This window comes from Antrostomus carolinensis, unplaced genomic scaffold (genome assembly GCF_000700745.2).
Source record: "Antrostomus carolinensis isolate BGI_N321 unplaced genomic scaffold, ASM70074v2 scaffold15410, whole genome shotgun sequence".
NCBI classification, from domain to species: domain Eukaryota; kingdom Metazoa; phylum Chordata; class Aves; order Caprimulgiformes; family Caprimulgidae; genus Antrostomus; species Antrostomus carolinensis.
In genome coordinates, this window is record NW_010286586.1 from 56,847 (window position 1) to 83,263 (window position 26,417).

Genomic DNA, 26,417 nt, shown 5'->3' on the forward strand with positions numbered 1-26,417 from the left:
CTCGTGAGCACTTGATTTTACCTGCCTCTCCTTGCCTCCCCTTACCCACAGACAGCAGCAGCACTGCTAAATCCCATCCTCCACAAGCTTGCTTAACTTCTTGCGACAGGAAAAGATGGGTCCTGCCTCTTGCTTTGCACACAGCTGAAAAAAGCTTCCTCTGGGCTTCCCTCAGTGTAACGCACTTGGTTTCCAAAAGATGATTTGGTATGGCTTTAAGGTGAATCACTAACTAAGATTAAAAGGTTTTTGTGTTGTTAAAAACCCAATGAGGTGAAGTGAGGAATGTCCTGTCAGCTTCCCAGCTGGGCAGCACCAAAAATACACATACTTTCATTAGCTTTCATATAGGATAATTAAGTTTATGAAATATCCTTTGTAGTCAGACTCTGAAAACACTAATCTAGGGAGATCACATTGTCTCCTAAACATTCAGAAGATAATTTAAAGACGAAATTTACTGAGATGAACACACAGCAGCTCAGAGGGAACTGGAAGTAGGCATTTCAGGGGAATGAGGTAGCTCACTCTCCCATCTTTCATTTCTCCAAAGCTCCAGGCAGGAGAAAAGGAGGCAGAGAAGCAGAAAAAGTAGACAGTGCTCTTTTGAACACTGCAGACCCTCAACAGCCACCCTTAGACTGCCAGGGATGCCCCAAGCCAACCTCCCTGTAGATGCCAAGCAGTCTTTGGCAGCATAGTTCACTGAAAACTAATTAGAGTTTTTAAGAAAAGACTCCAGAAAAATACAGAAGCAACCAATCAACCTATCATCTCTTCTCCTCAAACAAAAGCACGGGGGTTTTGCACAAGACACATAACTATCTCCAGCTCCCTCTGTTTTTCATTTTTCTTGGCTCAGTTTTTTCCTCCCCAACACTTCTTGCACGGCCTGAGCAATTCAGCCTGACAAGCGTTAGTTATGAAGTAAAGCTTTTCAATTTGTAATCTTGATGGCATCATTAGTTCTCTAGCTGACACGCTAGCATATATATTGGATGACAAATCAGGCTCTAGCAAGCATTCATAAGCCCACCATTCTGCAGAGAGGTTAATCCTGTGTGTACTGTGTAACTGGAGGTCTCTGCTCCAGCACAACTAAGCAATGAAATGAGCAGCACTGCATTATGACACTAAATTCAGTTAAGATTTGTCAAAGAAGAAGGTGAAAAAGTAGCATAATATCTACTCATAGAGTCTCTTCTCTGAAGGAAGAAGAAAATTGCACAGTACCTTGGCAGTAGACATTCTCCCAATATGAGAGCCCTCACACTCTGACAGAAAGGTCTTTCCAATCGGAAAGAATTTTGCACCACCTTCAAAGGAAAAGGATATTTCTCACACCTTCTAGTCTCTCACCTAAGAATACCAAGACTCAGCACGAACCTTAAATTCAGCAAACAAAAACAAGCTTGAAGGCAATGCCTCTTTACTCACCCATTGAAGACACTGGCTGCAACCGGATAACGAAGCAGACACAGAAAATCAAGTACTGGAACATCCCACTCAGCCAAGGAACAGTTACCACTCAAGTAACAGAGGCTTGAAAGCCCTTGCTCACACTGTGGCTCTTGCAGCCTTCCTCTCGTTGGAGCTTCTGACCCCAAGCTTTCTGAAAAGCAAGTGATAGGTCTGCTAGAAGTTTATCAGAGGAAGAAGCCGAAGGGATGTGGGATACAGTTCCAGCCTTGACCTCCACAGAGCAGCTCTGCCTCTTATTGACAACAGAGATGTACATACTGATCAATCTTGTTTTTTTGACTCAACTTGCTATTGTTTTCTGCCCCACAGTGACACCTCCACTATCTTATCCGGAGAAGAATTCGAACCAGGGAACACCCGGACATCCCGAAGGGATGGAAAAGAAGAACGGATGGGTGCTTATTGTTATCTCTGCTCCTTCCACAAGTTGTACGACTTCATGGCTCCCCAAAAGCAGCAAATACAAGCTAGAGAGCTTTAACTGCAGGAAATAGTGGCCAAAGGAGGAGAACTGATCCTTCCGAGCAGAGATTGCAGATGAGTGCTTGGAGCAGAGCTACAATGGGAACATCAGTCAAAGCAAAGGACTGGTGTCCCACAGGGAAATAAGCTGTTCCTATGCTACACAAAGACCCTTTCCACTCCTGGTCACACAAGCTGACCATTGCAGCAAGTTTATCAAACAAGGCCAACAAAGACATTTTTCTGTAGTAGTTTTATGATGTCTTTAAAAAACAAAACCAAACAAACAACAAAGAAACACAACATTACTGAATTAACTTCCACGCAAAACCGAGTAATTGCAAACCTCTGCCTTACTGGTTCAAAGCAGACTAGGTTGAGCTGCAGGTCATAACCACATGCTCTGGCTACAGATGAGATGTAGCACAACAAAATCTGTTCTCTACTAAAGCAAACCAAGCACCGTGACTGGCAGGAGAGATACCAAGGACAACATGAATAAGCAGAAAGGGGTCTTCCCTCTCATCCTGCTAGCTGTAGCTCTTATTATAGAGAATAGATTTAAAGCTCTGTTGTTAACCTGTATGTACATCTACACAGCTAAAGGTCTCTCCTGGCTTATGAACAATGGTTGGACAGTTCTCCTCCAGGAAATCAGCTGCAGGCAGAAAGGTCTCCATCAGCAGAGTACAGGTAAGCGTACAGTAATCGCAAAATCAAGCAAGCATAGGCATTTCCCTGTTTCCTCTGGACGCTGCACTTCTGCAGCAGGCTAGTGTAAGGAGTAACATCAAGGTTGATGTGCTAGCTTCAAATCCCAGAAGGATAAAAAACGGCTCCGTTATTTTCATGTTAAGTTTGCATGAGACAAAGAGTTAGATATTTGCCTGCTTTGTAGAGACTGTACATTATAGAAAGTTCTCAGTGGTCCCCTGTATGATCCCCTGGCAGTGAAGTGCAATATACTGCTCTGCTCCACCCCAGCACAGGAGTAATCTTCAGTGGTGAATGACTCTAGGGAACAACCAAAGAAGCTTTATAAGCAACTGTCATTGCTCCCACCACCACAAAAAAAATCTTTGTGGCTATACTGTGCCGACAGCTGTGCAGTACCAGAAAAGTTTTTTCCAACAACAGGAAAGGAGAACAAATTCACTATGCAAAGCTAGCAAGGCAGATAACCCTCAAAAGGTGATTACGTGAATTCCCAGAAGAGAAACTAAAATTGAACAGAGAAAAATACAGCAAGCCACGGGAAGTTATATTTTGCCATTTTCATTGAGAGGTTGATTCATACTTAAGATCCTAGATAAATAAAACTGACAAGCTTGAATTGAATTTTCTATTTGCGTTAGAGGTGCCTGTATTTTTCTGAACCATTTCATTACCCGCTGCTTTTATCTTTGTAGGTGGTATATTAGGCCTGACACTAGTAATGTTTTGACAGTTATACACAAGTGACTGATAACTGACAATTAACATGGGGAAATGAAATGCATCACAGCAGTTGTGAGTCTTAAAGGTATCATGAACAGGCCCTATCAAGTTCTTCAAAACAGATTAAAGCAAGAGATGCCCCAGCGTTCCCAGAAATGATGCTATCCCATATCACCATAACATTTAGTTCAAAGATACAGTCTAAAGCTGGAAAAGATTCAGTGCACTGCCTCTAAACATTTTTGGGATCCACCAGAAAGACAAAAACCATCTCAGTCTTTCAGAAGTAGCACCAACGGAGGCAACTCTTCTATCAGCACTTTCCCTTTGCTTTCCAAGTTATTTTGGATGACATACATAGCTCCAGTTCCCCCACGAACAGTAGTAGCCCATTATTATAGCAGGCCACTGCAAATCTGTGCCTCAGAGAGTTGAAGCAATTATTCCTGAGAGGGGAAACCAAGGGGGAAATCCAAACAAAAACTCTCCTGCAAACAGGCCCTCTGGGAGAGAGGATACAATTCCAATGAAGTAAATGAAGTACTCTAGATGCGGTAAGGCCTGCACTCTTTAGGTAGATCTGGTAAAACTGTTGCTCCTGACCTCCACTTCCCCACCCCACAGATTAGTGAGCCTGACTTCCCAAGAAGCAAGAGAATCAGGATCAAGTTAGTATTTCTTAAAAGTAATTATCAGTATGGGTTAAAAGATAGGAAGAGGCATCAAGAGAGAAGGCAATATTAAAATAGAGGGCTGGGATTTTATTTCTGTACCCAAGAGATGGGATCTTCTAAACCTGCTGCTGTCTAAACCTGGGTATGTCTACTCTTAATGCAAGAAAGGACACAAACTTTGCAGGTGGCAACCCCGCTTCTTGCCCCTCCCAGAGATTTGGAGGGCTCTACCACCCTTACACAAGGAACTCAAATTCTTCAAAGCACTGGCTGGGCTGTAATGGAATAATGAATAAAGATGCTTTGGCATTTGCCGAAGTTGGCCTTGTCTTTGTCAGAGCCAGCTCTTAAAACACACCAACATTTGATGAAAGTGAGAAGTATGAAGAACAGTTCTTAGAGCAGGAGTAACTCCAGCAGCCTGCCTTGAAGGAGGAGGCGGAAGAACTAATCAGCACTTCCTGATGCAGAGAGAGAGGAGAACCTGACACACACCACAGGATCCCTGCCTGCGATTGATCTGAGGATGTATGTTCACAATAAGCCTTGACAGGCTGCTGCGATGGATTGCATGAATGTCAAGGACTTAGAGATAGGCCTTATTGCTGTAAACAACTTGTCCCAGGACACGGTGCCAAGAGGAAAGGCTGCTAAGATCAGGGAGTGAACACAAGTTTGGTGAAGCAAACTCAATACAAGAAAAAAAACCAAAACCCACAGCAAGACTCCATTAAAATCAGACAAGTACAGAACTCCTAGTGAAGACTAGCAGTTATTTCCTTTCCCTTAGTGGAGTCCTGTGATGCAGAACTTGGTGTTTTGGCAGTGTTTTTCCACAAGTCCGACAGAACCCAGTGTATTTTCCGTGTTCCTCACTTTCTAGATGGAGGAATTGGGGCATAGACAGCATACCCACAACTGTAAAACCAGTCAGGGGTGGAAGCAGTAGGACCCATCTTTTACAGGTTCACAGAGCCACAATGACACAGCATAACACCAGCTTACCAGCTTCTCCCATACTTCAGGGCTTAGATACAGGAGTGGAAATTAAACTTGCAGTGTATCTTACTTTTCACTCCTTCACTTACTTTTCACTCCTTCAATGTCAGCATAGAAATAAAACTTTTTTTTTTAGAAGGGAATAATTGGAATCTCTTGGGATAGGTAGAAAAATACCTCAGGTATAGTAAGGAGATTTTTAAGTTATACAATGTGGCATAGAGGAAAGCAGTTTGCATTTACAACTCCACACAAAAAACACAGAGGAGATCAAAGAAGTTGTTCCATTGGCTCAGAAAGACAGGGCAACTTGGCCAGCTTCACTTGACTGACCCAGTGCCAAGGTCTGACAGCCAACAGCAACTTCAGAGCACCATGCAAACCCTCTTGGAGCCAAACATGGAAGTGTAGGAACTTGCACCAAGGTGATCATTATCACTGCCTGACAGGTAGGAAAGGTTACAGGGGAAAAGAGACGGTTTCTTCTTTGCTCTTCAGGAAAAAGGAGCCATGAACACCTCCCCTGGAGAGGTTTACAAGGTAAAGCCTCACAGGCATGGCAAAAAGGGAGCCTAATACATTTTTCCAGACAATTTTGAACTTGACATGTATTTCTTTGAAAGCTCCCTCACAGAAAGAAAGGGAAGAGAGGTTAAGCAAATGAGTAACAAAATTGTTATAACAAGCAGCATCTGAACACCGCAATGCACAGTGCTGATTACCTTTCAGAGGGTCTTAAGAACACAGTGTTACATTAAGATTCAGGCAGCACTGCCTGCTCTTAAAGTGCTGCCAGTGGGACAAGACCCCATTGCCTGCCTAGGTCCTAGGCATGAAATAACTACTGCAAGACAGTTTGTTGATGCGGCTATACAACCCTGTGTATCAGGAGAGCAAATAAACATCACCCTTCCCTTCAATGTTAGTATTAAAGGGCAACAAAAGCAGAAGCACTGAGGTTTGAGTTTGAGGTTTGTGGCATACATCACCCACCTCCAGCAGAGACCACGTATGCAGTGGTGGTGCAGAGAGGAGCGAGCCAGCAACCTGCCAGGGGTACAGACTAACAGGGGCCATCGGACAGCCTGTACTTCAGGGTACAACTGTAGATTCTCATTTACTCCTTTTTCCACATCATCTCTAGAACAACATTAAAGCATGTCCGCAAACAATTTTGTCACAGCATCTTCTTACTTTCAAACTAGAGATTGTAGTGCTAGATGTCAAAGTCTTCAGTTCTTCCGGATGCAAAAATGGGTAAGTTCTTATGCAACTGTTCCAAGCAGTTTCTCTGGGGAGGGCAGCATCTCATCTGTACACAGCAGCAGACTGAGGGCTGCTTAGAGGAAGAGGGTTTGTCAGCATTGCTGAACTAAGTTTCAACAGTGATTCATGGTAGGTCAGCACAACTAACAGCTTCCAGCCCCTCCTCTCTGACTTCAAAAAACAGAGGAGAGAGTTGGCTGTTTTAACAACTAGCCAATCATGGATTTTTTTTTTTTATTTTTTTTTTTTTTTTAAGACAGTCAATGGACATTATCATCTTCTGGCACCAAATGTCATCCTAATATCCCATAAAGTTAGGACAAAGTACAGTCTGCTGATTCCCAGAGTTAATGAACAAACAATAACGTCACCACAACAAATCAGACAACAGCCACTGAAGGCCCCAGAAGGAAACAAAAGATGAAAACTTCATTTTTCCTCTGAAACAGCACTTGAATGCAATATAGAAATTACTGACATCACATTGTACATTTTAGGTTGCTGGGCATTACATGCCTGTCATATAATCATATTCTGCAACCTGTCATGTCTCCAGATTTTGTCAGCTTCCATATGGAGCTAATATGCTGGTCAAACAAAGGCAGATCTTTGTTAGACCAAACATCTCTACCTCTATCTACCTCACCACCTCAACTGCTCCCGAGATCCCCGTGTTACGCAGCTAGGCATGGCAGCAAGATCTCCATCCGAGCTTCTTCGGGAAAGCTATTATCTGCATCACCATGGCCTCAGTGATGTAAGGTCAAGAAGAAACAACCTAAACAAAAAGAAATGGAGTAAACTCAGGAGACAGCTGCCACTCATGCCACATTCTCTTCTCAGCTGTAGAAAATAACGTTATTCAAGAGCAGCGATTCAAAAATTGAATAGTTATTTATTGTTCCAGAAGTACATTGCTCTTTTATACATATTTCATAAATGATACAGGATTTTACACATGTTCAGGTTTTTTTGTTTTGTTTTTTTAAAGAAGGACTTTTCTCCATGCTCCCTCCCTCATCCCAAACACACACCAAGGATTCAGCTACAGGATCGTGTTCATTTTTTTTCCCTTTAAAACTCACCACACAAACAGGATAAAACAGATAAAAAAATAATCACACAATGTAATTAAATTGAAAGACAGAGGAAAAGGGGAAGGGAAAAAACCTAGAAACATGCACCCATTCAGTCCAACATGCCACTGAGTGAGAAGAGGCAGCAATCCCAGCTGTGTTTCCACATCTGCAAGGCACCTGGCGTCTAGTTAATACTGATTTGTTTTTTTCCTTTCCTTTTTTTTTTTTAAACATAGTTCTCAAAAAACCCAGAAACCTCTTTCCATGACACAGTGAGGAGTAGTAGTGAAACATCAAAAAAGCAGCCAGCTTTTCCATATATAAAGCTTAGTGCCCTCCTCCCACCTTCATCCTGTCTCCACAGTATTTATCAGCAGGATGCTAAAACAGACCGACCCACTTTGAATGACGAGATGTTTTATCTGCTTAGAAATCAGCCAGCCTTGGCTAGAAGAGAGGGCAATGGGTTGACTTTCCTTCCTCTATTTCTTTTATCTAAGAACAAGAGATGTCATTAGCCACTCCTACGAAATTCTGACCTGTGGGTGCAAAGTTCACGTAAAGCTACTTAAATAGGGGAAAGTGCTAGAGAACTGAAGTAGTTCTGGGTCTTGCCCTGTAAGAATGCCAGGCTTTCAGAAAGCCTCTGGGCAAGGAAAATGCTTTGACCATATATGAGACCTTTTATGCCGTTACACAAGCAGTTAACTATCAAGTTTAATTATTCCATGTTCCAAAACTGTTCATTTAAAAACAGGAGTCATGATTCTGCAACAGTTTCATAATTCTTTAAGCCTTCACTATTTCATAGTCCAGGTGGCTATCAGATTTGGGGTAAGAAGAGGGGAATTTCCCTCCCTTAAGACTGAATATAAAAAAATCCTCTCATGCAATGCTGCCATTGATTTCTAGAAGGAGCTCAAGGGCATTGGGACACAAAGTTTATATAGTTATTATGGAATAATCCAAAATACCAATTATCAAATGTCCAGAATAAAACTCGTTCTTTCTCTCACTTGGATACAACCAATCTGTGCTACAAATAAGCAAAGGAAGAAGTCAGTGGAGCACATGGGGTGGGGCGGGGTGGGCTGGGAAAGGGAAGCTCACGGTTTTCCGGTAGAAAGCAGTCCTGTAGTAACTTTATAAAAGAGACCAGGTCTGATCAGAAGTGTGCGTGTTAATGGTGCTGGAGCGCAAGTTCTGATCACCAGCCATAGCTCCAGGTGGCTTGGATTCTTGGTTCTTTTTTTTTTTTTTTCTCCTTTTTTTGAAAGAGAAAGAGAGATCTGAATCAGGTAAAGGAAAATATAAAAAGCTGAGCAGGCTGCTGGTGTCTTATCAAGAGGCAGACCCTGCAAAGCTGGAAGAAGACACCCCTACACCCTAGTATTACATTCTTTTCATGAACTCCCTCCAATCCTGTATTTGTACACAATTGCCATTCAGACAGTTTTAAAATGTGACTATTTACCAAGCCCTTTTCAGAACTAACATTCCACAATGTCCCATCTTCAGATTTAAGAGATTCCCCCCAACAGTCCTTTGTCTTGATTAAAGGTAAAAACCCTCCACCCCCACACCACCTCCCAGCTTCCACCTGCAATGCTTTAATTAAAAAGGCAAGAGCTATGAACAGGTTTTTTGCCGGGGTTCAGAGCTGCTTTGCTGATCAGTCCTTTTCATCAATTTGCTGGATGGGCAGGTGAACCTGCAGCGGGTCTCGAAGCCTCTTAAGGTCCAATTCTGCCTAAAAATAAAAGACACATTATAAAGAACAAGTTCTCAATACACCTTCCGCAATAGCATTCCCCTTTATAGAATGGAAAGCTTTTCCATGTTTCCTTGTTTCTCTTGTCCAGAAGGGAAGCATTCAAAAAAGTAAAACAAAGCCAGAGGCTCATATTTGGGAAAACCATTCTCGGTACTTACTGAAAGACATTTGCTTTGTACTTCTCTAAATTTGTCTACATGCAGTCACTTAAAAGGAATATAGTAGGGGAAGATTTGATCCCTATAATCTCACTGGATTTTTTTTTTTTTTTAAGCCCACTACATTAATGGGAATGGCTGACTCTAGAAGAAAAGCTCCATAAAAATACAGCCACCCAAAGATATCCACTTTTAGGAATCCCCTTCTCCAAGGCAGGGGAGAACACATCTTGCCCTGGATATCCTACACTGTAATTTCCAGAGCCTAGAATTAAACACAGAATCATACAAGGGTAGTGAAAAAGAATGTGGTAGCTCTGCTTTTTCTGCTCACGCCATCCTTCTGCAGAAAGGCTCTCGGAAACACGAGGAAAAATCTCTACCAGACTCCTTTGTTGAACAGATCACACAATGCGGACAGTCTGACAAAAAGGGTCTGTCTACAGAATACAAGAAATCTGCCCCCATTGTTTCTAACAATACAGCCAAATTTTTTTGAACGGTATTTTCCAGGACTGCAACCCAGTGTACTGAAGTGCCATGTCAGGAAGACACGAACTGAATGGATGCAAGACTTCATTCTTCACTAAATCCATCTGGTGTGTAGGAGCTGAGAAGAAAGGAAATCTTGAATTAGGCTCCTCTGAGGCATGAAGTGCCTGAAGCAACTCAAGATTTGCCAGCAGTTTCTAAAAGGCCCTTACAGATAGATACAGGCAACCGTTTCATGTTGATTTACATATCCAGCAGTTCTAATCCTGGGCGTATCAAAGCCAATTCAGTGATTGCACTGGGTCTGTGACAAGAAAATGGGCTGAAAACTCAAGAGTTTGAGGTGCATCTATTAATAGCCGCTAAAAAGTAGCATGCAGTAATTTCTTCATCTTATTTCTGGAAAAACTCTTGTTACCTGAGCAATTGCATCCTTGAGTTGATTATACTTCTCTAGATCAAATCGTGTCTTTTTGGCTCCTTTATGGAAAAATAATAAGTACTGTCTGTCTCTGGCATCTGGATAAACATATTCCTAAAAAGAAAAAAAGGAGAGAATATAGGAATAAAGCAACAACAGAATGCAACACAGGATACCATTAGTACAGTATTTATCAGGTGTGTTTTGGGGGGATGACTAGTTTCTGTCACTGACTTCTGTCAGTGAAGGTACCAGACCAGACAGCATTGTCTAAGCTCACTCAGTTTTGGGGAGGGGTGACCCCAGCCACCAGCTAAACCCCAACCCAGTTACTCACTCCCTCACAGCTGGATGGGAGAAAAGAATCAAAAGGCCAAAAAATTATAAAAATTTAAGATAAAAATAGTTTAATAAGTGAAGAAACAAACACCCATAAGAGTGATGCAAAACAATCACTCACCACCTCCCACCAGCAGACCAAAGCCCAGCCAGTCTCTGAGAAACAGCTACTTTGGAGAAACTCCCCAGTTTATTGCTGAACATGACATTATATGGTATGGAATATCTCTTTGGTCAGTTCAGGTCAGCTGTCCCAGCTGTGTCCCCTTGCAACACCTCGCCCACCCCCAGTGTATTCCTAGGGGCAGAGTGGAGGGTGGGGGAAGCGATGAGAAACAGAGAAGGTCTTCATACCATGCAAGCACTGTTCAGCAATAGCAAAAACACTGGTGTGTCATCAAGACTGTTTCAGTCACAAATCCAAAACACAGCACCATAGCAGCTGCTATGAAAAACAGTAACTCCATCCCAGCCAGACCCAGTACAGTCAGGCATTTGCTTCTCTACTAGTATGTTACACTCGAGCAGTGAGTTAGAATCACCTTCCTCCTGTCCCAAAAGTGTGAATCTCTCCATGCAGGGAGAACAAAAACTAATATGTTTCAGGGCTCCAATACTGACAAGTTTGTAGGGAGAAAGGAAAAAAACAAAAGAGCTATAAGTAAGATAAGAAAGCCTTTGTAAGATGGCCCTTACTCTCTTTTTCTTAAGGTCATAAAGGTGCAAAGACTAATTAAAACAACAAGAGTTGCTCATGACTTCATCTCTCAACAAAGCTACGGAGGTCAGAACAAGAATCCAGTACCACAGCTTCTGCCAGGGACACTCTACTGCAAAGAGTCTCAGCTCCTTAAAGCGTGCAGGTAACTCAGAGCAGCAGAGGTGCTCACACCAAATCCCACACAGCTGCTACAAAGCACAGGTCTGCCTGCTGAAGTTAACTCTCCCTTGCACTGGAACATCACACAGCCTTTGTGTCTGGTATGCACGCAAAGATCAGGGCTCTCAGGTGGAGAAAAGCTGCATTCGGAGTCAAGCCACCCCTGAAACACTCAGATTTTGAGTCTTGCAGAAGTAGTACTAGTTTATAGGGATTGAGTTTATAGGGATTGTTTGATTAAAATATCAAATCTGAGTTCAAACACGGCAGAAGTTCCAACCGCACTTGGCAGAAACTATAGCAGGAGCTCTGAGAGGGGCACATGTGTCCTCAGTTCCTGAAACAATGCAGCTGACAGAGCGCTAGGCACCATGCTGCCACACCCGCAACATCTGTTCTGGTGGCCTTGTGACAGCAGAGACTCTTTAAGCCCACCCTCTCTCATTATTTAGGTGGGATTACTAAGTCTGCATGGGAGTGTTGAGACAAATCACGTACTAGAAATCCATACAGTCTGTCACAACTACAAGGATCTAGAGAAGCACAGCTCCATTTTGTGTGAAGATGCCAGCACTGAAGCAAGTTTAGTTTTTAAAAGACTGAGCCCAAGACCAACAGATCTGGAATTGCACCAAGGGGCAAGCATTCAAATAGTTCTGCTTCATCTGGATGAGAGTCCAGATCCACAAAATAGTTAGAAAAAAAGCACTTCCAATATGATCCCTGTACCCATAATTTATTTGGGATGGTAAGTCATAGCACTGGGAGGCCTCTGGTGAAAGTCAAGGTGTGTGAGGTTGTGTGTGAGTGTGCAGAAACCATCACCTGTCAGTAGATGAACCTGTATAGCTAAAGCAGTCAAGCACAGAAAACACAAACATTTCTAGTTAGATAACCAGGATATCAGTAGTGATCACCACCAGAAAACCCTCCATCACCATCACGGACAGCAAAAATTACATCAAGTGGCATCTGGGTTCTGACAGGATAAGGAAGGGACAAAATAACTTATAATAGGCACAATTTTGCTATTTTTCTAGGGAGTAGAGCTCAAAGCAAATCTTCTATTGAAGCGTCAACGTCAGTACAACAGGTCCTACCTGGCGAGTCATTACGAAATAAGCATACATTGCCATGGCACTACCATAGGTGATGAAATAGGTGACGGGTTCCATAATGTCCCAGGAATACTCCCACCAGGTTAGGCGAGCCAGAATCCCAAACTGAGTGGCCATGTAGGCCAGGCCTCCCCACAACACCAAGGTTGTCCTCTTCTCTGCTTTCCTGCTGCGCTCCATCCTTACCTGCAGGAGACAGAAGTACATGCCTCGTATTCTCAAAAATAATTATGTTAATGTAATAAAGAGAGAATGTAAAAATAACACCTTATATTTATATTAAATGCTGAGTGAGCTGGTTTGAGACATGATTTGAGTCTAAGTTATGCAGACAAATTGACTTTTTTCCATACATATCTTGCCATCATGCATATTTTTCTCTGAGCATGCAAAGCTGCTTATTTCTCTACATTTAGAGATGTTCTGTTGCATTAGCCCCAGTCTTTATTTACCACCAAGCTCATTTTCAATTATATAAAGCAAAGAAACAAAATACTTCCACAGAAACCAGAAAGAGACATGGTTTGGTATACACTTAGTGCATCTTCTGCTTCAGTGATCTTAAAACTATTTGAAGCATGTCAGAGACCTAATTAAAGCCTTGAAACAAATTAAGGCTGCATCTGAAGAATAGGTAAAATACAATGAGAAAGTTCTCACTTTTTCTAGTGGTGCTAGTTGCTCCTTCAGTTCCTCTAGTCTCCCTATCAGCTCCTTCTCTTTGTTCAGCTGGTGCTCCTCAATGCACAAGGCAGTATACAACTGCTGAACAAAAAACTTGACATCATTCAGCGTCGTTGCGTTTTCATGGCTTAAGAGTTCTAGGAAAAAAAGAGACTGCTTTATATGCATTTATCCACATAAACTCTTCAGAAACTGCTATTAGTCTACACAAGAAACAACATGAAACTATCTTCTCAACAAAGAAGCCTTTGGACGAGCTGCAACACTTTAAGATAATGCAAAAAGAAAACCAGTCTTTATTACTGGATATTCCTAAAATTTGATAAGAACAAGGAAAAGAGGTACATGCTATTAGCTTGTGAGATATCAACAGCTACTTCTGATCAGTATTTATATACAAGACTTAACAAAGACAAATGAACAACTAAACTAGTATGATCCATCACAGCAGCTGTCAAGAAACAGACAGAATTCAGACTACAGACCCTCAAGCAACCATAGGTATTGATGTCTGCAACTGAAGATCTTGGGTTAGGGCCCCAGAACATGAAGTCTTTGATAACTGAGTACCAATACCAGGAACTGTTTTCCAACACTCTGTGAGCAACCTCCTCCTGTGCTGCCTACAAGGCAATGAAATTCTCCTCACAGTATCTGAATAGAGACAATAACAGGGCCACTAACTGAAACTGTTGTTATCCCCCCATTTCAACACAAATAGGATTCCTAGAGGAAATAAATTTGTAAAAGAGTTGTAACTACTGGTATTGTACTACACACCCCATATGGAAAAAAACAAGTTTCAAATTAAAAGAACTTGACATTAGCCAAATAAAGAAATAAATTAAAAAAATAATTTTTGTAGCATCATTGGGCTTGTGCCTTAGGTTATCTCAAAATATGATTTTACCAACACATAAAAAGCTATGGACAGCTTAAGTTTTAACACTAGCAGCTCAAGGGAAAGAAGTCACTCGGTTGTCTGTGCCAAACACCACATCCCCCTCCCAGCTAAAGGGCTCCTGTTCCCCTGTGAATTAAAAAAAAAAAAAAAAAAAGAAAGAAAAAAAGAAAAAGAAAGTGTTCCTACAGAAGTGAACATCAAGAAGTACTTAGTATTTAAGAATACAATGATACAATGTTAAGAAGTACTTAGTATTTAAGAATACAATGATACAATGTTCCGGCTTTTTCATTTCAAAATACAAGGGTGATTTTGTAAAAATGGAAAAGCAGTAGCTGAAAAGTTCAACAGAACTAATCTCAGTGCCTGTTTCCAGGCACACTTGTTTCAATACAAGCTAACTATAGAAATGTCTTTGGCAAATGAGTCAGAGGCGGCAGCTTCATGTAACCTAGGTGATCCCAGAGCTCACCCACCAGCACACAATGGATATATCATACAAAGAAGCTAACCAAAACCACACAGACTCACTGACACAGACTTTGCCCTCTCAAATATCAGGTAAGTGGGATGTATGAATTGCCTTTCTTCGGGACAGCAATTTCCCCAGCGCAGAAACGGACATCATGCTTGCATTCTCATTAAATTGTATTAAAAATTACACACTAGACCAGCTAGGCTTGATACCATCATCTAGAACATATTTTCATTATTTTCCTTGCAAAAAGGTCCATGTAAGTTAACTACATCTACAGAGGAAGATGGCATATATCAGCAAATCTTCCTAGATATCAGCCACCCAGGGTAGTCTCAGACTCAGAAAGATACGATCAGTCTTGTGATTTTTGACATCAACTTGCTCTAGCATGTTGCCTTATTCAGGCTGCTCAAGACATCAAAAGGAACATTAACAGTTCCTTCGCACCTTTTGCTTTATGAATGATTTTGTTACCTACTGCTTCAAGAGAGGCTAAGAGAGGAAGGTCCAGCCACCAGGGAAAACATCCTGATGTATAGGGGAAGGTATTTCCACCATCTAACCTCAGCTGGACATGCAAGTCAAATTATAAATCCTTCCTAATTTGTTTGCTTGTTTACAGGGCTTAAAAATTCGTTTTAGAAAAATACTGCTTGCAAACTTCACATGATTGCCTGCAATAACAGAACAATAAGGTAGATAAAAATCTCCCACTATCTGTGAGCCAAGCAATAAGCAAATCAACATCTTAAAAACTGGTCCTTTTGTTTAAGTCCTCAGAGGTAAGGGTAGACATGCAAGAACCTGGTGCTTTATGAAGCCTATGAAGTTGCCTAGGAGAAACAGGAGATGGAAACAGATGAAAATACCAAGTTCCTGCCTTTGCCAATAACTCTGGAGAGTGTCTCAAAAGCTTCTTGCAAGTTTTCACATCCAAAGCCCATTACTTAAAAGGATTTTCTTATTGACTCAAAATAGGTTGGTTTCCATTCCTATTTGATTCTTTGTAATGTAACCTTTCAAGAGCACGGTCTCATTTATTTCACTGTTTGTTAGCTAACAAAGTTTCAAGGTTTATTTGTGATATTCAAAGTAAAGCTCTTGAAAGGAAACAATGTTAAATGGTTCCCTCACCTGACAGTTATTCTTCCAAATCAGACAATGTAAGTTTCAATCTAATTCTCATTTTGTATTGTAATGCTTCAGAATCAGTCAAATTATTTTTCAGTAATTAGAAAAAAACTCGGGAAAAAAAAATCAGAAATTAAAATAAATTCTATTTTTCATTTACTCCTCTTATAGGGAGTAATGGCTTTGAGCAGAATGAATATCTGCTTTTCATCACTGACTACTCCGATTACTTGGTATCACTAGATTAGACCACGAGGGCAGGATTAGAAGCTGCAAGGTTTCCTTTAGAAATAACACTTCATGTTCTTGAACAAGTTAATAAAACATGCTGCAATTAAACAGGGAACTGAATACTGAAATTTATTTCTGATGTTTACTAAAACCAGGCTGGTTTACCTCTCTTTGGTGGTCTAACATGGTATGTGACATCATTAATGATCAGTTTGAAGTCATCCAGCAGAAGCAAATCTATGCCTGTGGAGGAGGCGACACGCGTGCCATCTGTAAGGCAAACACAGATGACTCATTACGCAGCAGAAAGAGCAGCTACACGTGCTATGGCTGAGTTGTAATGCCACCCCAAACCCAGCTGCTGGACTTCTCTGTTTTCCCATAGGCGATACTGTCTGCCACAGCAGATATATATACTGGGAGACCTTACATGGCAAATACTAGCTGAGCTACGTAGGCAGCTGCTGTTCTAAATCTGTGATATCTGAGGTTGTCTTATAAAAAGCAGATCCCTGCATCCCACACAATCGAACATTTTACTATGTTTTACAATACAATCCACTTAAGTGGCCTTCATCTCTCCCCACTGGCATTAGAAATTATTATTTCAATCTCTAGTATCAGACAGCTTTGACATCACTAACCTAGCAAACACCTCCCTCCCAGGCCAAGACTTTTAAGGAAATATCTGCTTTGATAGCACTTCGCAATGTTTCAGAGCTTTGGTGGCTAGCAGACATGTAGCACTTGAGCAAAACAGTGACATATGACATGTAGTGAAACATAACCGAGTTTTCACAGCTAAGCAAGATTTCCATTGTACCACCTTTTACACCCAACTCCTTACAAATGGATTAGACCCTCTACACAGATTGCATAGCTTGCATCTTTCGTAATAAATGGTAGGAAAGTAGTAGAAAACTCAACCTAAAACACCTCCATTAGGACTAAAGTCTATAAGTTAAGCATTAGGAACGTTTTCCTCCTCCTCCACTCTACAGTGAGATTTCCATGGCAGACCTGACTACACAGGAACAGCTAACAATATTCTTACTCTAGGAATAGCATTCCTACCTTTTACTTTTTAAAGACTGCCGAAGAACTCACATCATAACAAACTTTTACTTAAAAAGCAAAAGGTTGGATGAAAATAGCTGGCAAGCAAGTAAATCAATTAGTTTGTAACCAACAGTACCTGCTGAGTAAATTGCAACCCGATCAATTCCTCGGTCCTCTGCTTGCAGCTGTTGTAAGAACACACCAACAGAGTCTGAGATGGGTTTGAGTGTGAACTGGCAACGTTCACGTCGGGATGGAAGATTCACAGAAATCACAGGTAACCCGTTTTGGTAAACCACCGTCACTTCTACAAATACAACAAAAACACAAGTGTATCATTAAAAATTAACAGACCTACATAATAGTTCTGTATTTATCCCATAGAGAAAAAGGCAAACATAGTTATTAGTTGAACATAAAACAGACTAAATTTTTGCTTCATCTTTTATTAAGAGATGTGTCCATCAAAGAAAAACTGAAGAATGTCAGAGGTTTTCACCCCCATTAACTTAGCGGTATCTGTTAAACCTTCCGTGCTTTGTGGAAAAGATGATGCTATTTACTTTAAGCACAATCATGTTAATGCTAAAGGCAACATGGCATCTAAAAGCCACAACATGAAAGCACAGTCAGTTTTTGAGAACCAAAGTATTTTGGACTATGGAAGACAAAACACTGTGCAATTTATCAGGATTTATAGCCCAGAAGACAAGGGCAGAATGCATATATTAGGAGACATCAAGGAATCACAGAATGTTAGGGATTGGAAGGGACCTTGAAAGATCATGCAGTCCAACCCCGCTGCCAGAGCAGGATCACCTACAGTAGGTCACACAGGAAGGCGTCCAGGTGGGTTTGGAATGTCTCCAGAGAAGGAGACTCCACAACCCCTCTGGGTAGCCTGTCCCAGTGTCCTGTCAACTCTCACAGTGAAAAAATTTTTCCTTATGTTTCCATGGAACTTCCTATGCTCCAGCTTGCACCACTGCCCCTTGTCCTACCATTGGACACCACTAAGAGCCTGGCTCCATCTTCCTTACATTCAGCCTTAACATATTTATAAACATTAATGAGGTCTCCCCTCAGTCTCCTCTTCTCCAAGCTAAAGAGACCCAGCTCCCTCAGCCTTTCCTCATAAGGGAGATGCTCCACTCCCTTCATCATCTTCGTGGCTCTGTGCTGGACTCTCTCAAGCAGTTCCCTGTCCTTCTTGAACTGTGGGGCCCAGAACTGGACACAATATTCCAGATGCGGCCTCACCAGGGCAGAGTAGAGGGGGAGGAGAACCTCTCTCGACCTACTAACCACACCCCTTCTAATGCACCCCAGGATGCCATTGGCCTTCCTGGCCATGAGGGCACAGTGCTGGCTCATGGTCATCCTGCTGTCCACCAGGACTCCCAGATCCCTTTCCCCTTCACTGCTCTCCAACAGGTCTGTCCCCAGCCTATACTGGTAGTTGGGGTTGTTCTTTCCCAGATGTAAGACTCTACACTCGCCCTTGTTGTATTTCATTAAATTTCTCCCCACCCAACTCTCCAGCCTGTCTAGGAAGGACCTACTTAAAACATTTTTTTATTCTTGTTTAGTTCTGTTTTCCTCCTCTTTGTCCTAAGGCAACAAATATTTAAGAGGACAGTCAGGAGTATGAGGTTGTAGGAACAGAGCTCTGAGTTTAAGTTTCAAGGTCATTTCATCTAAAATTCATGGGATCAATACACTTTGTACTTCACAAGACAGTGCTTCTTAGGTGTAGATAAAAACATTCTCCATTTCCTTAGTGCTGTCAGGAGTTTTTTCACGAGCATTCTTAAGGATTTCAGTGCACCTTTCTAAAATTTATGGTAGTGACCTGTATGAACTGTAAAGTAGTTATTATTTCACTGTCAGAAAGACAGCCCACTGTGTGCTTCAGGATATCCATACATAGAAAAAAAGTTAAAAGTTCATATCCCTTAAGCCCTCTATCGAGTCACAAACAGTCAAAATTTTCCCCCAGTGCAGTAGTTGCTAAGATATAGCAGCACAGCTAAAAATGATCCACTTTAGATTGCTATGTATTTTTCTTATGTAAAAACGTAAGGTCTTTTTTATTGCACAGAGCATTTGCCATGTCTCAAGGACTGTGCAGTCGCACCCACCCACGCTGCATCTGGCTTAGTATTCCCACCTGTTGTAGCTTTGGCCAACTACATGAACCACATCATCTGCTTAAACTCATGTAACTCATGTATTGATGTGCCAAGTCAATTTAAGCAGCTAACATCAAAACTAGTTGGTCAAAGAAGTCAATGCAATGAGAAATAGAAGCAAATAAAGTTAATTTAACTACCAAAGGAAAGCACTTCTCAGCATGGCACTGTTCAGAAAGTTTTGCCACCAACAGCCTTTATACCTCCCCTTTCAGTGATTTGCTGCCACATAATGAACTTGTTTATCACAGGATTGTTTACATATTAGGACATGTTTTGGGGCAACATGCCTTTCTGAAAAGGAAGGCGCATGGATGTTGAGAAAATGATGCACCAAATTTACAAAGCCAGAAGAGTTCTCTAGGGCTTTTGAGTTTATTGTTATATGACTTCATGAATTGAATTAAGCATACGGAGGCTTTTGCCCTCTTCCAAGGGGATTGCTATCTGGTGCTGACTAAGAGGTCCTCATGTCATCTTTAAAGGCTAGGTGGAAATGACCAAGTATGGACATCTAAAAAGACTAAAGCATCCCAAGATGCTGCAGTATTTGGAAGCCTATAAATTCCTATTCTCAAGACTCAGACACCTCATAGGATTGTAGTAGCTTCAGTGTTTCGAAACTTAAAACTCAGAAAACAGTCACATATTTACTGAAAAAAATAAAGCAAACTGCAATTCATTTGGACAGTTAGACAGAACTTCAGGCTCCTTACCAGCAGCTGTTATGACACCAGCTATTGGATTTTTGCATTCTTTCACTCAAGTATTTGAGCAAAAGACTGGTAAGAAATAGATTAGCATTAGCTACACTTGTGATAGCAGGCTCAGAAAGATCAACACATTTAGAAGCTTAAAATAGCCACTTAAGTATCAAATTCATTGGTTGTGAGCAGCATATACAACATTATGTACTGCTTACATAACCACAAGCCATGAAAAACATTATTTAAAATGCTACCTTAATTGCACAGGCAGCAAGCCAGTTTATTGTAGAGCAGAAGAGATTAACAACATTTGCACCAACATTTTCTGTGTGTCCCCACTGGTGCAACACAACAACCGCAGCTCTGTGACTGCCAGCTTTGGAGAAAGTGCTTACCAGCACCAGCCCTGCCACTTTTCAGCCCTCCACAGACCAGATGGAAACCACAGCGATAAACGCAATAGGTCAGACTGCACTAACAGTTATCAGCATTGGCAGCACACACAAAACCTTTCTTCGAGGATTTCCAGCTTAGGGCGAAGTGTTAAAGACCAAATTATTTCCCTTCAGAGGACCACCTCACTAAGTCTGGAACTACAAACTGTTTCTGTTTTCCTTACAAATAGCTTGTAAAAGTAACTGTCTAGCCTAATTCACTGGTGGGGAAATTCCATAATTCCAGTTTGATCCTCTCATCACCTCCCACACAAGTAATGTCTGGTCAGGTTTTTACTGCATTGGAGAGGGAAATGCTCAGAGGCAAACAAAAAAAAAAAAGAAAGAAAGAAAGAAATGAAGGACATGTCAATAACATAAACCTAACAGACAGCAACAGACAGCTCCAGTAAAAGTTACTAACAAGACACTGCGATATGGCTGGCTGCCTTGCTCTCCACTGCTCTGACAGCCCTGTGGATTGCCTGCATGAGGGCAACTATGAGTTATTAAGTGGACAAAACATTCTTGTATCTCACTAATTGTAGAATTAACATTTAATCTTCACTGATTAAATTTTCAGCCAATACTTAAATACACAGGACATGTAAAAGAAAGTAATTGTATATAAGTGTATTTCACTTCCATTTACAGACACCTACAACCTGGTCAGGGATGCTGCTTAATAAGACCATGGAGGATTTTAAAAGCTTTATACGCTATATCAAGCGTGAGGTTGCTTTGAGGTACGAATTGCATCCAAGCACCACAAAGTTTTGACTCAATCATATGTTCACCAGTAACAGGTCATTAGTATTTTATTTATTTTTTTTTTTATATTTCTGTTCTTGCATAAGATCAACTTAAGCAATACATGAGGCCAAAACAAGGTACAGTAGAAAAAAGGGTGTGACCAAATAAGTCAGCGTGGAACATTAACTACAGGTAAAGGTGACATTATCGGAAGAAGTAACAAGAGCAACATTCAAGCACAACGTGAGGAGAGGTAAAATCAAAGCAGGCAAGTAGCTACACACTTACATTATCCTCTCAGCCTTACATTTGTCCTCTACACTTCTACCTATTTAAGCCTTTAGGTTTTTACTTTGAGTTTGCCACAGCAGTCATGTTCTCTTTGTGTTTGTATACAGTCACTGTCCTGGCAGGGGAAGCAGTTGCAACTGAGCCCTTTATTAGCTTTCAGGCTTTATTAACAAGCCTTAACAGGGAGAGGATCCACTAACCGCTCGTGTCAGTCAGCATAAGTGCTCCAGTCTTCACGCACAGCATGCAGATGTTAAGTGGGCAGTCACGTCAAAGCTGGTTGTTTCCTCTTTGCATTCTGGCATGCTGAGATTTTTGAAGTTCCAGCAGTGCTTTCTTTTGCTTTATGTTATGACAACCTTATCAAAAAAGCTTAATGTCTGAACTGCCCCAGAATTTAAATAAAGGGAAAAAACCTGCCTTGGTTTCACAACTGATTCACTGCAGCGAAGAGTGCTTTCAAACATTTGAGTAGGTAGCTGGTATGAGCTGCACTTTCATGACATAAATAAAGTGAACAGGGCACACAGGACCCTGAAAGAAAGGCATCACACAAACCCAGGAAAGAGAGTTGCAAAAAATTTTGGACAGTTGCACGCAATTACATCTTTCTTTATATAAAGCCTGTCTGGTTTTGTAAGGATGGTTATTAGAAGTCGACTATTTCCTTATTTCTTCTTGACTTTGTTCTCTATCAATTCCTTAGTTCAAAACTGGCTTAGTTCCTAGCCAAAAAAGCCTCAACCAGAAAAGGGGGTGAGGGAACATGATTTAAGTTCACCGGTGAAGTCAAAAGTGAGCCAAGAGTTTCTCCCTGTCGATACTCACCATCAGAGGGCACTACTGTACTGCAATAGACCACTCGCGCACTCTGCCAAGGAGAAAGCCTCTGGTGCACCTAGAAAATACAAGCACAGCAAAACGGACAAACGTTCAGTGCCCCAGTGTCACCTCCTGTCCCCGCTCCCGCCATCGCCTACCCCAACGCCTGTGCTAGGCATGTCCTCCATCCACCGCAGGGGTATCCACAAACCAGGAGTGCCTGTCAAGAACAGCCTCTTCTCTTACCATCTGTCACCCGGTGGGGTTTCCCCCCTCAGCCAAGTTCACCTCTACACACCTCGCTCTCAGCACACATAGTTTAAAGTGAAAACGTTCAACAGAACAGCTGTGATTTTCTTTTTTTTTTCTTCCTTAATGGAAAATGTATTTTTAAAGCCACATTGAGTTAAGTAGTTTTAAGAAATCAATTTAGATTACTACACAGACATGGAAAGTAGAAATCACAGAAGAGCATCAGTCTTTGAAGGTCAAAAAAATTAAGTTTTAGTATAACAGCAAGGGAGGGTTAGGGAGTTGTGGATTAAGAGGTTCATTCTCTCAGGTTATTTCCTGTGCTGACATGTATTTTTTCTCTTGTCCTTGCAGAGAGAGAGAAGCCAAACTCTAAGACACAAGTAGTAAACATGCCTGTTCATAGAAGAACAAAAGGTTCAAGACAAATGACAAAAAATGTGATACTAAGCTATTTGAAAAAAAAGAGCCTAACAAGAAGAAAGCACATGAACAGTTTGTATGTTCGGCAACCTTGGCAAGGGACTAATTTGTTCATGAAAATCTAGAATCGGACTGATTTAAAGTCAGTCTTCTAGGATAAGTTATACTAGTTATGTACTAACCCTCTCCCAACACTGAAATTACAATTCTGGCACAAGAGAACTTAATTTTTAAAACGAATAAGGTGAACACCAGCTCTCAGCTGTCTATGGTGGTATATATTTCAGTAACTAGCACTCGGATCTTTCAACAAGTGCAGTCCAATATGGGCATACTGGGATTCTTTTGTTTCTTGATTTCTAAGACACAGCTGTCAAACTTGCATTTCTATAAAGGTACCTCATAGGAAGGGATCCTTTTAAAGGGAATTTCTAATGGAAGTTTGCAAACAAAACCCAGGCTGTTGATTATTGCTCTACCAAATCGTCCAGACCTCCATATTTTGTGAGGTTGCTTTCAATAATCTACTTAAAATAGCTTTATCTGCTACTTCACTTTTCTTCTGAAGCCTGCTATGCAAATAGAGGATAGTTTCAACTACACTAGCCTTTCTTGAAAGCAGGACCTTTGGCTCACACGGTCCATGCACTGACAGCTCAGAAAATTCACTCTCCTTAGTGCTGTATTTACACTCCATGTTTCTCAGCCTTGACAATGAAAATCAGTCATTTTCACTTTTCCTCCTTGCAATTGCACTTTCAGCTTCCCAAAGCAGAGTCACACAGGCAGCTAACAGGAAAAGAGAACTGGACATTAAACAGCTGCAAAGTGAACTTAAGTTGGAAGTTGCATGTTTTAGTAAAAGTAACATTTAAAAAAAAAAACCCTATGTGTTGAAAACCAAAGGGAAAATTTGCCTTTTTACATTTGAAAAATATCAAGTCTTCTGGCCTGACAAACACCCATGTGCTACTGCTGAGCAACCAGGAACATACCACCCGCACTCCAAAGAAACCGGTTTAAAACTCAAAAACACCCAAGCAAAACACAGACGTAGCCTCGCATCCCGGAAAAAATCAAGCTCTGCTCTCTTGGCATCACTATTAAATTATGAAAAAGAGTCAGGAGCTTCAATGATCAGAAGCTACACCACATGTAAGCTAGTTTTCAGAATGGTATTTGACCTGAGGTGGGGAAGTCTCTAGAGAAAGTTTAAAAAAAAATAGACATTTTCTTATTTGAAACCAGCAACTTCAATTTTAATCCTTCTAAAAATAGTATCACACCAGATATAATAGTAGGTGGGCAGAATTTATACAGTGAGACAAAACCACCCATCAGAGAACACTTCCACAAAGCACTTTATATACTTATTTTACCCGATCCCATGGCAGAGCTGGTGTTTTCAGATATGTGCTTTATCACTGCCTTATTCTTTCCTTTTGCCCGGCATTAATAATCTATTTTTTAAATACTCCACACCAAGAGCCTGCCTTTCTACTAAATTTGCATGGCAGCCCAAAAATTTAGTAGCAGTTCCCAGAAAATCCTAAAATCCACTAAGCCCAGCATTACTCCATTGCAAAATACTTACATGACTGGAAGATATTATCAGTTAGCATCTGCAAAGACTTTACCTTAAGGCCATGAGCATTTTGACCAAGCTATAAACAAGATCCAGAAGTCTCCTGCCCTCATACAATACACAGGCAAGAAAAGGGGAAAATGCAAAACAGGTTGAAGAACAGGGCACAGTTAACATGACTCATCAAAAAGCTGAGGTGTCGCCAGATTCAACCTCTTAGACAATTCTCTCACCCTAATTCAGGTTTGAACCAACTCTAAGTTTCAGAAACCCCACATTGGCATGCTGCCATTACTTTTAACAGAAAGAGGCATGGTTAAACTGCACATATCTGTTACTCACGCAGTGATGCGTGCCACTGTAAGAAATTTCTCATCTAAGAAAACAGTCTCTACTGGTTAGAAAAATGAAAAAAAAAAAAAAGAAAAAGAAAAAGAAAAAACGAACTCAAAGTCAGAGACGTAAATGCCGTCTCCTGTGATCCAAGGTTAGTGAGAGCTTAAGGAATTAATCATTTTTAGTCTTGATGGGTGGCTGTTGTTTTAAAATTGAGATGGAGAAAAACGTCAGAACCCTTTATCCAATGCCTGCAGTTCAACAGCCTTATGCAGAAATGTGCCAGAAGGCTGGAACAAGGGACTGAAGCAGTGTGGGGTGGAGGAGAGGAACTGGTTTCAAGCTTTGCTGACCAGATTCACAATCATTTGCCTGCAGACAGTCAACAGCTCACCACTTCAGCAAGCAAGTGCAGAATATACATCCAGGTTTCAGCTGAGACAGACTTGTCCACCACTTCCAAAATAAGTGATATCTGGAGCACGAAAAGCACCAAAGCCAGACCACTGAAATCAGAAGCTTTAAGCACCAGAAAAACTTAGTGAGTCTCAAGAGAACAGACACAGGAATTCACTTTTCACATCCATTCGATCCTTTGTTTCCTCTTATCTGCAGTAAGATGCATGTTAAGAGGCTCAGGGTTATGCAGCAGCTCTGCTACCAGAATAATTAAGGGAGTGAGAGTAAAAATCCCAGTCCTTTGTCTAAAACTAACACTTCCTCCAGCCTTGTCAAGGTCTACACAGGCAATCAAAAGGTAAAATAACACCATCTCAAGAGGTCCTTGATTCTACATGCATGACAAAGTTAATCAAAGCTCTACTGGAAAAAACAGCCCTTTAGCTACCTGCAAGTGCTCTCTGATGGGAAAAGAGGGAGCAATCTGGCAGAGCTCACGTTCTGTATTTTATGCAATTACCAAATGGTAACAACTTTGGGGTACCAAGTCTCCAAACCCTAATTAAAATCAGACAAAAGAAAAAATTGTTCAGAAAAAAACTGCTCAAGCATGAAAAATGTGAATATCTTAATCTAGAACATAAGTAAAACATGCTGCTAATTCATTACCTGGAGTATCAGCGACAGTCATGCTGTAGAGCTTCTGTGACAGACAGACCATTCTCTGTGTAAAAATTTCTTACCATGAGCGAAATCTTTAAGAGATACATTTGCAAGTGCCAGCTGCAACATTTATTTTACAATTTATGAAGGGCTTCCTTTAAACGAGGCTGCCTTAAGTCAGATGTGAAACAGCTCACCTTTTCCAACAAGCAACAGCTATTTCCCTGTCTATCCCCAGTTTCACAGCGTGAAAAACTGAATGTCTTCCCTGGCTCTAAGAGTGGTTATCCTAAAACCTCCTGGCTAGCATCTCAGTGACAAAAATTACTGCAAGCTTCCCTGAGCAATCACAGTAACCCAAGCCACCCACCTCAAAAGCGCTAAAGAGCTCCATTTATTCATCTTGCCCTCACTTCAGGGCTCCAACTACTACTCCTCTACTCACTCAGTCTGTTACGTTTTGATCTCCCTGGAACAGTACTTTTACTCCAA

At 41.2% G+C, this 26,417-nt stretch overlaps 2 protein-coding genes across 3 annotated transcripts in view; both read right to left on the reverse strand.

Annotated features, from left to right (window-relative positions):
• OIT3 (oncoprotein induced transcript 3) overlaps window positions 1–7,010 on the reverse strand; it is a 30,972-nt gene extending 23,962 nt beyond the window's left edge. The window contains exon 1 of one of the 2 annotated variants that reach the window (XM_029087043.1): window positions 6,967–7,010. In XM_029087043.1, coding sequence (XP_028942876.1) covers window positions 6,967–7,010 — 44 coding nt within the window. Of the gene's footprint in view, window positions 1–1,437; window positions 1,576–6,966 lie in introns of those variants that run through there. The other variant, XM_010176579.1, reaches the window with a different exon arrangement.
• A 185-nt stretch (window positions 7,011–7,195) lies between these two features.
• MCU (mitochondrial calcium uniporter) lies at window positions 7,196–22,343 on the reverse strand (the record flags this gene model as incomplete). Its single annotated transcript, XM_010176686.2, has 7 exons — window positions 7,196–9,149; window positions 10,242–10,358; window positions 12,564–12,767; window positions 13,242–13,402; window positions 16,175–16,279; window positions 17,205–17,375; window positions 22,274–22,343. Coding segments are annotated over 7 exons (906 nt in total), but the record flags the coding sequence as incomplete, so codon positions are not given.
• Between the last annotated feature and the right edge of the window lie 4,074 nt (window positions 22,344–26,417).